Source organism: Falco peregrinus, chromosome 2 (genome assembly GCF_023634155.1).
Source record: "Falco peregrinus isolate bFalPer1 chromosome 2, bFalPer1.pri, whole genome shotgun sequence".
Taxonomy (NCBI): domain Eukaryota; kingdom Metazoa; phylum Chordata; class Aves; order Falconiformes; family Falconidae; genus Falco; species Falco peregrinus.
The window spans coordinates 119,495,974-119,511,786 of record NC_073722.1 but is presented as its reverse complement, the minus strand read 5'-3'; the positions used below and the strand labels follow the sequence as shown (position 1 = coordinate 119,511,786).

The 15,813-nt window shown below is 61.2% G+C and overlaps 2 protein-coding genes across 8 annotated transcripts in view; one reads left to right on the top strand and one right to left on the bottom strand.

Moving 5' to 3' along the window:
• Positions 1-3,107, top strand: part of TMEM94 (transmembrane protein 94) — a 52,344-nt gene extending 49,237 nt beyond the window's left edge. For 6 of the 7 annotated variants that reach the window (XM_055797357.1, XM_055797355.1, XM_055797356.1 and 3 more), the window contains one exon: positions 471-3,107. In XM_055797357.1, coding sequence (XP_055653332.1) covers positions 471-543 — 73 coding nt within the window. In that variant the 3' untranslated portion in view covers positions 544-3,107. The remainder of the gene's footprint in view (positions 1-470) is intronic. The other variant, XR_003557198.2, reaches the window with a different exon arrangement.
• Positions 3,108-3,914: 807 nt separating this feature from the next.
• CASKIN2 (CASK interacting protein 2) overlaps positions 3,915-15,813 on the bottom strand; it is a 35,266-nt gene continuing 23,367 nt past the window's right edge. The window contains 20 exon segments of the mRNA XM_055797361.1: positions 3,915-6,443; positions 6,699-7,014; positions 7,138-9,309; positions 9,656-9,794; positions 10,025-10,035; positions 10,038-10,146; positions 10,241-10,351; positions 10,566-10,660; positions 10,778-10,859; positions 11,372-11,493; positions 11,920-12,096; positions 12,332-12,449; positions 12,530-12,624; positions 12,934-13,042; positions 13,185-13,293; positions 13,514-13,644; positions 13,907-13,915; positions 14,527-14,613; positions 14,758-14,903; positions 15,011-15,108. Of these exon segments, the coding sequence (XP_055653336.1) occupies positions 6,347-6,443; positions 6,699-7,014; positions 7,138-9,309; positions 9,656-9,794; positions 10,025-10,035; positions 10,038-10,146; positions 10,241-10,351; positions 10,566-10,660; positions 10,778-10,859; positions 11,372-11,493; positions 11,920-12,096; positions 12,332-12,449; positions 12,530-12,624; positions 12,934-13,042; positions 13,185-13,293; positions 13,514-13,644; positions 13,907-13,915; positions 14,527-14,613; positions 14,758-14,903; positions 15,011-15,108 (4,333 nt within the window). The 3' untranslated portion in view covers positions 3,915-6,346.

Below are 15,813 nucleotides of genomic sequence, written 5' to 3'. Positions count from 1 at the left end.
TACGTCTTCACACAGTGCCTGGACTGTGGGACTCATTTTCACGGGAAGTGGCTGAAGCCAAGAATTAGTAGCGCAAAGCGACTGGCTGTTCTTCCTAGCGCAGGGAGCAGCCGGAGCTGGGAGTTAACACTAATGAGCATTGATTCAGGAAATGGGTTGGTGAGGAAAGCAGCAGGGATTGCAGGGAACCCTGATGGGGACAGAGCTGCTGTCTCTGTTCCTGGGAAGAACTTCTGGACCTTTCTCTGCTGTGTCTGGTGGCCTTGGAGATGGGAGTTGGCTGGATGGGGCAGGACTTGGGGATGTGGGCTGCTCTCTGGATTCAGTTCCCCTCCCAGGGTACCACAGGGTCCAGGCCGGGGGCTTTCCTGTTTCTTGGGGCTGTGCAGCTCAGGAATTGCAGTGGGGCAGCCTTGCTTGCCTTTCATCCCTCCCCCTGCTGACTCTCTTCTTTCTTCTGCCTTCTGCAGGGTCCGGGTCCGTTACCAAAAGAGGCAGAAGTTGCAGTTTGAAACGAAGCTGGGAATGAATTCGCCATTTTAAACGCTCCCAGCTCAAGTTCCCTGGAGCCAGGGTCACACAGTCGCATCCTGCACTGGGAGAGTGGCTGCACCAAAGGCTCGGGGAGTTTTCCCTCACACGTGCAAACCAAACAGCCTCCTTGCAAAACTACATCAGCACCTTCCAGGGGGCCCCAGGCAAGGCGCTGCTAGCAGGATGCCCCCGCAGGTATGCAGCCCCTCCCCAGCCTGCCAGGGTACTCTCAAGGGGGCCTGCAAGCTCTCGTGGCTGTTCAGGCTGCTCTTTTATTTATTTATTACTAGAGGTTTTTGTTATTATCATAGTGATGCTGAAATTAAGTGACCCCTTCCCTCTGTGTGAGCAGATGGGTTTCCTGGACCTGGCGGGAGTATCCGGGGCCAGCAAGGGAGACGCAGGGCTGCTGAAGCAAGAGATCTCTGTTGAAATCCGTTTTGTTTTTCCATCTCTGCCTGCTCTCCTGGATGATGTGTGTGCGTGCCTGTGCATGCCCCCGCCTCCCTCCCTGTCCCCGTGTCCTGGGGCAAAGGAGCCATCTCTCGTGCAGCTCCTGGAGTGCTGGGTGCCGGGTGAGGAGCGGAGCTCCCCCTCCGGGGGGACACCGGGAGGGCTCTGGCAGGGCGCCGGCCCGGCCTGCCCTCTAGCGTTGTTGCTGTGGCCCTGTGGCGGCTGTTGAGTGCTTCAAGAGAAGAGGGGTGAGACGGGGCTTTAAGAAAAGCTGTCTGCACTTGACCCTAGTGCTGTGGTGCAGAAGTTGTCAGGAGGGCAGCTCTGCCTGTCTGCAGGGAGCCAGCATGGCTCAGCTTCCTCCAGCTCTGTTGAACCAGCTCCTACCTGCTCTTAACAACCCCCAGAGAGGTTTGCAACTGTCCTCCTCGTTGTGATTCAAAATTGCCGTTCTGCTTCAGTAAAATGCCTGCTTCAGAGGGCCAGAGCTAGCGATAAAACCTGAGACCAGCCTGTCTGTCGTCCCAGGCAGGGTATCTGCACTTGCAGCTGTGACTGCCAGAGAGCTGGTGGATGGTTCCTTTCCCAGTCCCAGGACTGTGTCGCAACAAGCACTTGCTCTCCAAGGCACAGGGAGATCTCCCTTCGTCGTGTCTTTCTGTGACAGTGTTTGGAAGTCTCTCCCCCGTCCTGCTGCCCTCATGTCTGTTCCCTTTTTTTTTTTTCTGGAGGTCTCTTCTTCATTTGACTGGGGGAGCCCTTCCCCCGAGGGCTGCTGCAAACCACGGTTTGCTGCAATGTGGCACACATGCTTTTGGGCTCTGAACAGACCCCAGCTGTACTGGGAACACTGGTGCTGTTGTGGGCTGGCAGTCAGGGGCCACACAGGAGCACAGAGGCTTGGCTACTGAAATATTTGCAGCTCACGGAGATGTTGACTCCCTTCCTAGTTCTGAAAACTGGCTAAAGCTGGTAAATTCTGGCACTGTTTTTGCTCCCAATATTAACACTAATTCAGTACACGGCTGTACCGCTTTGGTACCCGAGACTCGCGAACGGCTGCTGGTCCTTCCCTGGCAGGCAGGGAGCTGGCTGGGAACCTCCAGGCTCTGCCCTGCTGCTCCACCGTGTCTTCCTTACATTTCAGCATAACCAGAGAGCGCACGCAGTGCTGCGTGTCTCTAAGCAATACACTTCTCCCTGCTGCGGGGCTGGTAGGAGAGCAAAGCGGGGGTACAGCCGGCGTCCGAGCTCTGGGGACAGAGGGAGGCTGCTGGAGGGGGCGGCTGGGGGTGCTCAGAGGCCTGACCCTGTTCCCACAGCTGGAGAGCGGGTGTTTAGGGTTGCACGGGATCGGGGAGCCAGCAGCTCACTGGGGGAGCGCAGGGCTGCTCCTGCGGTGCGGCAGGACCCAGCCACTCCGGCTGGCAGAGCGTGTCCGCTCGCTTGGCCGGCTGGGCTGACCTCTGCGTCGCGCCTCTCGGGCCTGCAGGGCTGCCTGGCTCAGCGGGAACGAGCTGCATCCTTCCCAGTCTCACTGAATTCGCAAAATGCCAGCTCCAGCTCTCTTACCCCTGGCACTTGAGGAATCGGCTTTTCTTCCTGGTGCCAGGGTCAGCAAGCCGGTGGGATAGGGTCTGCTCCGCGGCCCAGCGGAGCTGGAGTCGGAGGCTGCACGTGCTGCTCACTGCTGTTCCTGCAGAGCAACCTTCCCCCCCAGCCCTTAGCTCTTGCCCTGTGCCACTAACTGTTGCAGGTGACAAAAGGCAGCAGATAACCAGGGCTTCCTGCTGGCCACACCTTCCCCTAGAGGAGGCACCTCCCAAGGTTTCTCCTCTGGGTGATCATCCGTGTTTATTTTCCTGCACCCTCCTTCACCTGCTAGACTTGGAGGGAGCCAAGGCATATGAATGGAGCCTTTTGGAGGGTCTTGCCAATGCCACCCTCCCCTCAGCCACCGAGGTATCCGAGGGTCAGGGTGCACAGCTTCACAAAGAAATTTCCTACATCGAGATGTTTTTAAATGGTGTATATTTTATATTAAATTTTTTGGGATGTATGTAAAAAATATTTGATTTGTATTAAAAGTTGTAAATTGTATTAAAAAAAAAAAAAAGAAACCAACCCAGACCCACATGCATCCAGTGTATGAACGGCAATAAATGATTGTCTTGGATGACACACCCAGTGAGAGTGCGAGGGAGTTTGCACCCAGCAATGCAAGGAGGCAAAACTGTGTGTGGCTGCTCGGGTCCCAGGGTCAGAGCTCCCTGGCTCCCCTCTCGTAGGGACACAGCTGCTCCTGGCACCCGATCCTGGCACTTTTTCCCACTTTGTGCTCAGCTTTGGGCAGACCTGCCCAGCTCTGAATGCCTTTTCCCACAGAGCAGCCGTCCGCTTACCTTGGAATCTCCCGGATGCCAGGCACGGCACGCACGGGTGTTCCCGGTGCCGCCTCGGCCGCGGCTGTGGCTGGTTTGAAGCCCTCTGGATGGAAGGTCAGGGGCGAGCTGGAGCAGGCGCCGCAAGTGCTGGAAAAAGCAGCGTGGCGAGACGAGGAGGCCTGGCTTCTTGTGAGCAAAGCAGGACCCAGCGTCACTGCGGCCGCACCTGTCACCGGGGAGGCCACGGAGTGCTTTGCCTGGCGGGCAGGGGTAGCTGAGGCTTCGGACATGCCCAAAGCTGGGCAGTGGGGCACTGGAAGGCTCTGGAAGGCACTGGAAGGCTCTCCCCACATCACTGCCACGGTGGTGAGACTCATACTGAACAGCAGCCTCGCTGGAGGCCGCAGCAGGACTCTTACCGGGGGAGATCATCTGAGGAAACCCAGATGTTACGCACTCGAGGGGTAGGATAAAGCTGATCCTCGATGAACTTCAGAGTAGGAGACAAGCTTGTGCGGTTTGACACGAAGGACACAACCAGGCAAAACTATCAAAAGGGTAAAATATGCCCCACTGTTTAATAGAATTTAGTCTTAATGGATGTTAGTGGAAAACGAAACACATGATTAACACAAACAGAGCAGATGGTTTAAAATCTGTTGTCAGTCTGGTGATTACATGGGCTATTTTTTCCCCTCACTGTCTTGCTGCACGGAGCAGGTGCAGCTGGGGTCAGTTAGTCCCAGTTGCATTGTACATAACTTACACACCATACAGTAGCTTCAAAATAGAGATCTAGAGCTTAAAAAATAGGCATTCTTCTGCAAAATCAAATGTTTAATTCCCTTATTGACAACGAGAGCAGCATGGTGCTGCCCTCAGGTGGCTCAGACAGCGACAGCTCCACCCCAGTGTCCTCTTATCCCTGACCCTAGAGTACAAGACTTGCAGTTCTGGTTAGTAAATATATATAATAAATCACATTTAAAATATATACATTGGCCTTAAAAAAAAAAAAAAAACAAAAACAAAAACCAAAAAAACATTTACAGTTTGTCAACATTAGGAAAAAACCCCACAACTGGGCTTGTCCCAGGTTGACTCGTGAGAGTAAAAATCGGTTTTAAAAGGTTTCTGCAAACCTTTTGATAAAGTGCCACTGGTTGTAGCTATTTAAAAACAATCGGGTCCATGACGTAGCACTTGCCTGTCAGACATGGTCATTTAAATACACGCGATGTGATAGATAAATCAGAGCAACCAACAAGCCAGGAGAGAGGTGTCAACCACCTCACACTAGCCTCAAGTCCCAGCCAACGATACAATTTATTTTTTTTTAGGGCTTTTTATCTTTGCTTTTCAGCCTAGGAGCCAGGCTGGCACCTCCCGCCCGGCCGGCCCATGGCACAACTGCTGCTCGTGAGCGGAGACCCCGGACCGCGCAGGCGGGCTCTGCTCACAGGGGCTGCTCCCGCTGCGTGCAAGGGGACGAGGGGCTCCGAACAGTCCCAGTCAGTCGCAAACCCCCAGGATTGGGAAGCAGCTGCCTCTTCAGCCACCTTCTCCCTTGCCAGTTTGGTTTTGCATTGATAATTTTTTGAAAGGGGGGGGGGGGGGGGAGATATGTGGATTGTTTTACCTCTGTCTGGAATTTTTGTAGCAAATGGCACTTTAGTACAATCTTCGGTTCCCTTCTGGTGCTCCGATGCTTTCATTTGCTTGGCATGCCGAGCGCAAGCCAAGTTTGGGGCTCTTGGACATATTTAGACATGCACTACTAAACAGATCCTGCTAGAGAAATCTGTCTTCAAGCTATGCAGCCGTTCCTACCGCTTGGATGCGATGAGCTGTCGCTGCTGTTCCCCTACTGCAGCCACGGGGCTGTGACCGCATCCAGCCCCAACGCACGGGAGCTGCTGCGGCGCAGAATTCACCCAGTGCACGCGGGGTCACCTCTCCCGCTGCCTCCCAGCGCTGCAAGAAGCATCTCGCAGAGTCCCGCAGGCTGCCACTGTTCAACGCTCGCAGCGGGGTTTGTGCCAGCAGCTCCCCGCAGGGAGCAGGAGGGGGAAAAGGGACTCTCATCTCCCCCAAAGAGGGAGAGGGGAGGAAAATCAAAGAAAAAATATGCACTAACCACGCTGCTCCTTCAACCCTGGAGGCACCAGGGTGGCGGTTTGCGGAGGCACGGTGTCGGCAGAGGGCAGCTGGTGTTTAGCAGCACGGTGCAGCCAGCCTGGCGCTGCCATCACCCTCCTCCTCGCTCTGGAAGGGGCAGGGAGAGCTCCACGGCCGGCAGTGCCATGGCAGAGCATCCGCTGCTTCGCATCCTGCCAGCCCCGTCTCGAGGGGTCCGGGGGGTCCCACCGCAGGGATTTCAATCCACTCGGATTACACGCTGCCTGACACTGATGCATTTGGAAAAGCAACCAATAAAGCAGAAAGGTTCCTTCTCGCTCTGCAAGCTGCCAAATTGCGACAAGCCCTGTCTTCTTTTAGCTGCTGTCAGGCCTTGCTGGGGCTCAGTAAATAGCCAGCTCGGTGGCGGCTGCCCGGGGAGGTCTCTCCTTTGACACATTGTTGGCAGGGGATAAATAATAGAGGCAGGACTCAGCAATGCAGCGGGGAAAGAGAAAGGTCCCTTGTGGAGGCTCCTCAGCTCTGTGCAAGGGAGCGAGGGCTTCTCCCTGGCCTCCAGGACCGCCCGTGCAGCCCCTCTGGGCTCTCCTGCTGCCAGTCTGGTGGGAAACGCCTGACCCCCTCGGAAACCAGCCCGTGGCCGTGCTGGCACGTGTGATCTGGAGCCGGGGCGAGCCAGGAGCGGTGGCTGCGTTCCCAGCCGCAGTGCAAAGTGTGGGGATGGAGGTGGCTGGTGAGACCCGGAGGCACCGGGCGGTGCTGGACCCACTCGCCCCCTGTCACGGGGGGCACTGGTGGAGCAGCCGGAGGCGGGGAGGGGAAGGAGGGAGCAAGCCTCAGTCCAGCATCGCGTCCAGCTGGTCAGCCAGGTCATCGAACATGTTGCTGATGTCTTCCAGGATGTTCTTGGCCGAGTGCGCGGCCCCGGGGTGGCTGGGGAGGAAAGGGAAGAGTCAAAACGCCACCCGAGGGCTTCAGGCGCTGGGGGGGGGGGTGGGCTGGCCAGGCTGGACCCGACCTCCCGGCAGCAGCCAGAGCTCAGCACGCAGCTGAGCTGGAGCACGTGTGCCCTGGTGCGGCACCCGCGTGTGCCTGTGCACAGCCCTTCACCCGCCCTCGCTGGGAGCTTCCCAATCCCACCCGAGGGGCCCAGCCCCAGCGCTCCCCTCGCCCCCAGCGCTGCCTCACCTCTCCGCCTCCTCCGCTGTGATGATCTTCTTCTCGGCCGCCTGCAGCGCGGCAGCCAGGGTGCAGTTGGTCTGCTCCAGCCGCTGCTGGGCCAGCGCGGCCCCCGGGGCAGCGGCCAAAGGCTTCGGGGACACCTTGCTGCCTGCCTCCAGCGAGCCAGGAGCGGCCAGGGACCCCACCACATCTGGCACTGCCTCGGTGGCCGCCCAGGGAGCAACAGTGTGGCGGGAGGGCTGCAGGACCTGCTGGTAGATGGTCTTGGGCCCGGAGAAGACTAGCTTGGTGGACGCCACGGAGGTGTGCTTGGTGGGGACGTCTGCAAAGGAGGGGGACTTGTGGCACACGGTGGCACACATCGTCCTCACACCTCCCACGCTAACCTGGGAGGGAGCCTCAGGCCCCACCACCGCCTCAGGGACACCCCCACGAGCTCACTTACCTGGAGCGGGCGTCCTCACTACGGCAGTGCTGAGCAGCTCCACGGGGCCGGGGGCCTTGGTGGGGCTCGGTGCCTTCTTGATCCCCTTCTCCAGTGATAAGATGCTTTTCTCTATCTCGGCAATCCTGAACTCTACGCTGTCGTCGTCGAAGGCATCGCCGGCCAGCCCAGCCTGTGATGCCGGTGCCGGCACAGCAGGGCCCGCGATGCTCACTGCTTGGGCCTGGGCATACTGGGGCGCAGGGCTGGCCCCCGCCTCCGCCTGCCCCGCCATGCTGAACGCCTTCAGCACCGCCTGCAGCGGCTCCCGCTCCCTGAAGCGGGGCCGGCGCTTCACCGTGTCCGACTCGGTGAGGTTGAACTCCAGCACAGGCGGCTCCTTGGTGGCAGCGGGCGGCACCGGCTCCTTCCCGGCAGGACAGGGGGATTCCACCACCTGGGAACCGGGCTCTGTTTCTGGCGCAGCTGCGTCAGCCTTGGGGTGCCCGGTGGGCTTTGGTCGCTGTTTGATGGTTAAGTTGCCTTCTTCTGCAAAGGGGATGCACTCGCTGGAGCTGTTCTGGGAGGATGAGGAGGAGACCCCTGGCTTAGCCTCCTCCTCTGTGTCCGAGCAGGCATCCTCCCGCCCGCCCTGCGCAGCCCCCTCTGTCATGGGAGCGCTGGGCTCACTCAACGTCCGTCTCCGTGGCTTGCTGCTCTCAAAGGGGTCCCTGCCGGTGTCGGGAAGTGTGGTGCTGCTGCTGTCACTGCCATTGTAGGACTCATTGTTCACATCTGCCCTGGGGAGACAGTCCTGAGCCACGTGCAGCGGTTTTGGGGCCAGAAGGGGCTTGGGTGGACTCGGCCCCGGTGTCCCCTCCAGCGCAGCTGCCAGGCCCTTCACTGTCCTGCTGTGGCCAGCGTCACCCGGGCTGGCAGCCGCGTCAGTCACATCCTGGGGGGCTGCAGGCTGCCGCTCGGGGTCAGGGGGCTGCTCGTTGTCTGCCTCGGCAGCCAGGGTGCTGGAGACGGAGCTGAGGCGCTTGGGAGGTGGCGGCGGAGGCCCCTTGCGCTTGGCCCGGATGGCGAAGGACTGGCTGCGGGTCACCTTGGCGTCCGTCTGCAGAGCGGCTCGCGGCATCTGGCTCCGGCCCGGCCGCCGCGTCAGGGTGGCGTAGGAGCCCAGGGTGCTGGTGGGCGCCCCCTCCTCCTCCTCGTGCTCCCCATCTGACAGTGCGTAGCGGTTCAGGCTGTGCGAACGCTTCTTGTACTTGAAGCCCTCGCCCCCACCATGCTGCTCCCCGGGCTGCCAGGTGCCCGGGGCTGCCCCAGCCGCGGGTGGCATAGCAGGCGGCTCTGCGGGGCCGCACTGGCTGTGCAGGTAGGAGAAGGCTTTTTGAGCCGATGTCTGCAGGCTGCTCTTCTGTCCGGAGGAGACAGAGGGGTACGCGTGTGCCAGGGTCTTGGGCTGCTCCACTCCCAGGAGGGAAGGGACCGTCGGGGATTTCAAGGAGACGTGTGGGTACATAAAGACGTATGGGGCCGTCGCCTTGCTGGGGGTCTGGGGAGGGGTACAGGGGGTGACTGCTGGTGTCCCAGCACCTTTCTGAGCCACCGGCCAGGTGTACTGATCCGTGCCTTCAGGCAGGTTCCTCTCCTTGAGAGGGCTGCCCCCGCTGCCGTTGGCATAGCCATTCAGCCCCTCGGGGGAGACGAGCTTCCCGTAGGGCTCGGGACTGGGCCGTCCCGGCAGGCCAGCCGTGCTCTCCTTGCTGCGGGGCGGTGCGCAGGACTGCCCGCTGCTGCTGCTGCTCTCCCCGCTGCCCAGGCTCTCCTGCGAGGGGCTGGAGAGGTGCCGGGACAGCACGTTATCCTGCGAGTGCCCTGAGCCCCGGGATCGCACCCCGATGCTCTCCTGGCTCCGTGACATCCCCTGGCTGCTCTTGATGCCGAGCGTCTCGTGGCAGCTGTTGGACATGGCTGTCTGCAGCTCATAGCTGAGCTCACTGTCCTGGAAGGTCGTCATTTTGGGGGTGTGTGGGGACTGGCACTCCCCGTTCTCCAGTGACTCGATGGTGACGATGTCCAGGGCACCTGGGACTTTGCGTCTTGCCAGAGTTGCTTCTGCTTGGTTGAGGCTTTTGCGGAGGTCTCTGAGCTTCTTGACAGCCAACATGATCTTCTTCTGGTGGCCTGCGGGAAGGTTGCAACAGGAAAGGGGCGTTAGGTCAGCTCCAGCCCCCAAGGCCTTTGTTTCCTGGCCAAGAAGAGTCACAGTTACGTCACCACCCGGGGCGCTGGGGCAAAGGCCTCCAGATTATCCAAACCCTGCCTATGCGAGGAGACAAACTACGGCCAGCGTCCACCTGGCTCGGCCTAGATCCAGCCTGCCAAGGGGATTCCTTAGGGACAGTCATGAACTGCCCTTCCAGGTGCTCGGGACATGCCTGCCCCTCCCCGCCTGAGGGAGAACCAGCGTGGGGACCTGGTGGGAAACTTGGCTGCCCTGGGCCACCCCAGCACGGCGGCAGGGACTCACCCAGCTTGTTGATGCCGATCTCTTGCAGATCCTCCCACGTCAGGTCTGTCACGATGGTGATGGAGTCATAGCCGTTGTTCACCAGTTTTTTGTGGTACTGAGGCAACCCGATGGCGCTGAGCCAGTCCATCAGGTCAGCCTGCAAAGAGCATGCAGATCTGTCATGAGCATCGAGGCACGGGCAGCACCTTCATCCATCCCCTCCCTGCCCCCCGCCAGGACACTGCCATGTTTAGGGTCTCTCTGCACTAACGCAGGCTGTTGCAGTGTGTGTTTATTTACAGACCCCACTCCTGCCCTCTCCTGGGCTAAGACAGCTCTGAGAAAAGACCTGAGGAAAAGAGGGCGCCGGGCCAGAGCCACACTCACCGGGATGTAGTTGGCAGCCACTCAGCGATGCTGAGCTGCCCGATCTCGGTGGAGATCTTCTTCCTGTGGCCCGGCTTGGTCACACCGATGGCTGTCAAGATCCTAACGTGAGCAGAGCGGGGCTGTGGTCAGCAGTGGTGGGCAGTGTGGGGCAGGGGGAACCGGCTGCCAGCAGCTCAGGGCGTGCTGGCCGAGGTGGGGGAGGACCTGCCTTACCTCTGGGGTCATGCGGCTGATGGTGGGGACGTCGTAGCCAGCGTTGAGGAAATTGGCCGTGTACGACTCCAGCTGGAACTCACTGAGCCAGTTGTAAATGGCTTCTGCGTCCTGGGGAGAGGACGGGGCAAAGAGCAGCCTGTGACGATGGCTGCAGGACCTGGCTGCTCCAGGCAAGCGACGGGATCTTCTTAGGCAAGAACCCTTTGTCCCCAGTGTCCTCAAGACCCAGTCCCCTGTATCCCCAGTGCAGTGAGAGCTGGGCCGAGAGCCCCAGATGTGGCCCTCTCACCTGGCACACCCGGTTCCCAGTTGGCCCAGTTACCTTCCCCTCAAGGAGCTGCTCAGGCCGCAGGAACTGGTGGGAGAAGACCCTGTCTCCAGGGGGGCAGCTGCCTGGGGTCTGCTGGCTCTGTGGCCCTGGCAGAGAGGAGAGACAACAGCCGTCACGGGGGTGATGTCACTGAGCAGTGAGCAGCCCCCGTGGCTGGGGGGACAGCTGTCCCCAGGGCCCCATGGAGCTGGGACATCCCTCACCTGCTGTGGAGGTCAACTGCCCATTGCGCGGCTCCGATCCCAGAAGGTGTTGCTGGAGGTCGTCACCAGTGGAGGCCAGTGGCTGGGGGAGAAGAGGAGTGGGTGGGGGAAGGACCCCGCTCCGGAGACATGCCCTGTTGCACCCCAGGAGCAGAGCAGGGGGGTCCCACATTGGGCTGCCGGGCACAGCTTCACCCAGTGAAGGGCTGGCCCCTGGCAAGAGACCTGGGCAGGATTTGGCCCTTTTTCTCCTCTCAGATGACACAGGATGTGGTGGAGATGCTGGTGCGGTACCAAACCACACAAACTCCACCACCGCTCCAGCTCTACCCAAAAAGGCCCAGTTGTGCTGCAGGGCAGCTGGGGACCCCCCAGGAACATTTTCCTGCTGAGTCCTGGCAGCAAATAGGTGCTTGGTGGAGGATGCTCAGCTCCTGCAGCCCCTCCTTTGCTGGGAGGTGCAGAGGGGGACAGGGAAGATGCTGGTGCTCCATCTGCAGCCTGAGCCAGCCTGGGGCAGCATCCCAGGGGGGAGCATCCCGGGGGGAGCATCCCGGGGGGAGCATCCCGGGGGGAGCAGGGGCTGGTGCCTACCCTGGCGTTCTCGATGAGGATGCTGGTGCTCTGCCCGTTGGTGCCCTCGGTGCTCTGGCCGCTGCCAGCACTGCGGATGCTGCCGATGCTGCCCTCGCTGCCCACGCTGTTCCTGTCTCCTGCTGCTTGGGGCAGGTGGGGGAGGGCTGTCAGTAGCGCCCCAGGATCAGGGCTGACACAGGACACAAAGGTCCCCGGCAGGGACCCATGTGCCAACACAGTGTGATGCCAGTGACAAACAGCCTCCCGCGAGATCCCTCTGGCCACAGATGACGCACCGGTCCCTCCCGCCTCCCGGCGCACACACTGGGCTGGCAAGGGACACGCGAAGGGGGACATGGGACACGGCCTGACTGAGGACACAGGGAGGGAGGGGGCTGCTCTACGGGCTCCCCTAAACTCCCTTTTCCTGCGCCTGCTCCTTCTTGCCTGGCTGTTTCCCCAGTGGGAGGTGGAGGGAGAGTCTCCCCCTGCGTCCCCCTGCGCGGGCAGGGCTGGGCACAGGGGAAGGCCCCCAGCCCCTCTCCCTCCCCAGCTGCACCCCTGACCTGAGCTGTCAGGGCCCGTCCGGGTTGGGGTGAGGTGGCCATAGGCCGCTGGGACGCTTGGGGCTGCCTGGTGAGGACACTCGTCGGGGAGGTGCTGCAGCCCGCCGGGGGGGGCCGGGAGGGCCCCGGGGGGACCCTGGCGCTGGTGTGTGGGTGCCAGGCGGGGGACAACCGTGCCTGTATTCAAAGACAAAACACGCGTGGTCAGAGCTTGTGTAGGAGGGCAGAGGGGACAGCTGAGCCTCAACCCCCAAGTTACCACCCCACCAACGGCACAACCCCTGTGCCCACCCGAGTCCTTCTCCCCCCTAGCTAGCCGGGCTCCGGGGACCTGTCCTACGGGAGGTGCTGGGAAGGTCAGGGTGGTTTCACACAGGGGACAGTCCCCAGCTTGCCCAGGGCAGCCACTGACCTGTTCGCTTGCTGATGACTTCGGCGATGGAGGGGGGAAAGTACCCAACGCGATCGGTGCCTTTCTGAGCATCATGGATGTGCCCCTTCCACCGCCCGTCCGGATGCTGCTCCAGGACCTGCCGTGGGGCGAGAGGGACAGGGTTGGTACCTGGGGCCATGGCAGGGCAGGGGGACAGGGAGCAGGGAGCAGCCTCACCGTGATGACGTCTCCTGCCCGGACATTGAGAGCAGTCGGGTCGTGGAGGTTCCAAAAATCCTTCAAAGCTCGGACCTTCAGGATTCCTGATGCCTCTGAAGACAAGGGACAGAGGGAAGAAAGAAGGTACCAGAGTGCAGGGAGGAAAAAGAGTGGTTCAGGGAAGGTAGAGAGAGAAAACAAGAGTGAGGAGAGGGGAAAGAAGACATTAATACTGCAGGAAGGATGCAATCCCTGGGCATTGCCCACATGGAGGATGGGGGCACATACGACACAGGACTGGGATGCTGATGCTCACAGCCAGGCTGGTTTAGGCTGCTCGGCAGGAGCATTGGGAGCCTCAGGCAGGTCCCAGGGGGAAGAAGCCCCTCACAGTGCCTGGCCATGTGCCGACCCCACCTCACCTCTCAGCAGCTGCTTGATATCCTTGCTGGCGTGTGAGGTGGTGAACTGGTTCACGATATCCAGTGCCGTCTGGTTGTAGGTGTTCCTGATGTTCACGTCGACACCGCCCTGCGCAGGAGGGGACGTGGTCAGGGCCAGGCCCCACACCTGCCACTGGACCCATGGGAGACAGAGGGACCGAGGGGAAGGGGGCGGTGGCTGACCCCCGGGGGCTTGTCCCCCCATGCAGCCCTGTCCCCACTGCACCCACCTCCAGCAGCAACCGCACCACCTCCGTTTTGCCATAGAGCGCAGCCTCGTGCAGGGCTGTGCCCGTCTTTGTCTGCTTGTTGATCTCGATCCCGGCCTTCAGCAGCTGCCTGGTAGGAAGGAAGGAGAGGCATGAATGGCAGGACACAGATGTCCGGGCCGGGCGATCGGCTACTTTGCAATGGGAAGGGGACAACCCCTTGCACCGCTGAGGCTTTGGGGATGAGGGACTGAAGCCTGCAGCAGGGAGGTGGGTCTGGGGGGAAGGGGGACTGAAGCCATGATGGGTTTTTCTGGGATAGGGCAGTGCCACAGGCCGGCAGGGGTTACCTGATGATCTCCTTGTGCCCGTTCTTGGCTGCCAGGTGCAGCGGGGTGGTGTAATTGGGGTCGGTGGCATCCTTGGACTGTCCCTCCAGGAGGGCAACGCACAGATGGCTGTTCAGCAGCAGCTGGGCCACCTGCATGGGGCACAGGGGTGGGCAGCAGGGTGCAGGTACCCTCGTCTGCACCCTCCCAGCATAGGGCTGGCCCTCTGCTCCCCATCCTGCTGCTCCCATCCATCCGCAGCCCCAGGGCTCAGCTGGAGCTGGCTGGTGCTTGGCAGGGCCACACTGTCACAAGGGGCCATAAAAGGTCACAACAGCCAGAAATAGTCTTCCCATAATCAGGCTTTTCAGACCAAGCCCTAAAAAGCTGCAGTCTCTCCAAGCCCAAAGCGACTCTCAGCGTCTCAGGGCAGCCCAGAGGCACAGAGGAGTTATTTTTACTGCCCTGTTTATAGCTGCAGACATTATAGATACTCCAAAAATGGAAGTAGCCCCCTGGTCCCCTCCCCGGCGGGGCATGGGACAGTCTGGCTGGCCACACTCCAGCCCAGCTCGGTGGCGTGGTGCTGGCTGGGCTGGGGTCTCCCAGAGCGTGGAGCAGCCCTGTCCCCATAAGCCGTGCCGGGGACTCGAGCAGCTGAGCGGGCTGGGTGCTCAGGGCTTGCAGGGATTAGCCGGCTCAGCCTATCTGTGCTTAAACGGGAGCAAAGCTGGGGTGGGCCGGGGGAGGCTGCAGGGAACCGGGAGTGAGGGCTCCCGTCTTCTCTCCCAGCCCGACACTGCCCTGCCACAAGGTCAGGAGCAAAACTTGCAGCTCCCAGGTTCAGGATTTGGCCTTGCCCGGCCACAGGAGGAGGCAGATGCTGCCTGCTGGGCTCCGAGGCTCATGGCAGAGGGAGACTGGGCATGGCCAGACCCAGCACTGCGCTCCAGGAGGAGCCAGCTGGCTCCAGAGCCGCCCCCGGCGAAGTGCCCGGTGCCGGGGAGAGCCCCGCAGCACTCACCTTCAGCCGCCCCGAACTCGCAGGCCAGGTCCAGGGGGGTTTTCTTTGCCTTGTTGATGAGGCAGGGGTTGGACTGGTGCTGGAGCAGCATCTCTGACTGCGGAGGAACAATGTGGTGTAGAGGCTCAGCATCATTTCGTACTCCTGCCTCCCTCCTGCCCAGCACGATGGGGTTGCCCCGCTCTGTGTACCCCCAGAGAGACCCAGGGTGGGGGGGGGGTGTGGCTGGGCTGTCACTTACCACCTCATAGTGGCCATACTGTGCCGAGAGGTGCAGCGGGATCTGCCCGTCCAGCGAGGCCATGTTGACGGAGGCGGCAGCACGCAGCAGCACCCGCACCGGCTCCACACGCCCCTGCCAGGCTGCATAGTGCAGGGGCCGCATCCCTGCAGGGGAACAGGGCTCAGCAGGTCTGGATGCGGCCCCCAGCCTCTCTCAGAGGGCTGAGCTGACTGCCGAAGGCACGGGGCTGTGCCGGGGGATCACCCCTTACCGTTGCTGTCCTTGATGTCAACGGTGGCCTGTGCCTCCAGCAGCAGCGAGATGAGGTCCAGGCTGCCGCCCAGGGCTGCGTGGTGCAGTGCTGAGAACCTGTGACACAAGGCAGGGCTCAGCGCAGTCCCAGTCCCTGCCACGCTGTCCCTACAGCCCCCGCCTGCACAGGGACACGAGCCAAGGGCTGGGATCATCCCCCGCTGTTCGTGGCTACATCCCTCCTGATACCCTGCTCCCAGTGCCTCAGTTTCCCCGTAGCAAAGCACAAATAAATCCCTCCCCGCTGTCTGTGCCCCACAGCTCAGTGAGGGATGCAGGGACCCTGTGCCCCCCCTCCCCAGGTGAGGTCCCTCATCGCCCTGCCCTGTGCAGGGGGCAAGCAGGCGGGTTGGAGGGATGCATCTCCCCTCTCTGTGGTGCAGCCAGGCAGCCCAAAGCTGCGCTGCTCAGAGCATCCAGCAAACACACTGGCCCAGTGGCTACTCCTGGCCTCTCCACCAGCTGCCCCCTCCCTATGCCAGCAGGGATGCCGGGAGCCCACGGCACAGCGTGGGAGGCTGCCGGTAATGAAAGAGCTCTGTGTCTCAGGGCTGTGAAAGGGGCCTGTCTGCCCGGTGCTGTCACGTGAAGGGCCATGGCCGAGCGAGGGGTCCCCATGCCACTGGGGATTAGCCCGTGTGCTGCTCCAGGGGGCGTGGGGGGGCTCCAGACAGCGCAGGCCGGGGCTCCAATGGGCTTGGCAGCATCCCAGCTCTGTGCCAGGGACGCAGCTCAGCCAGCATGGCTCTCCTCCCGACGCAC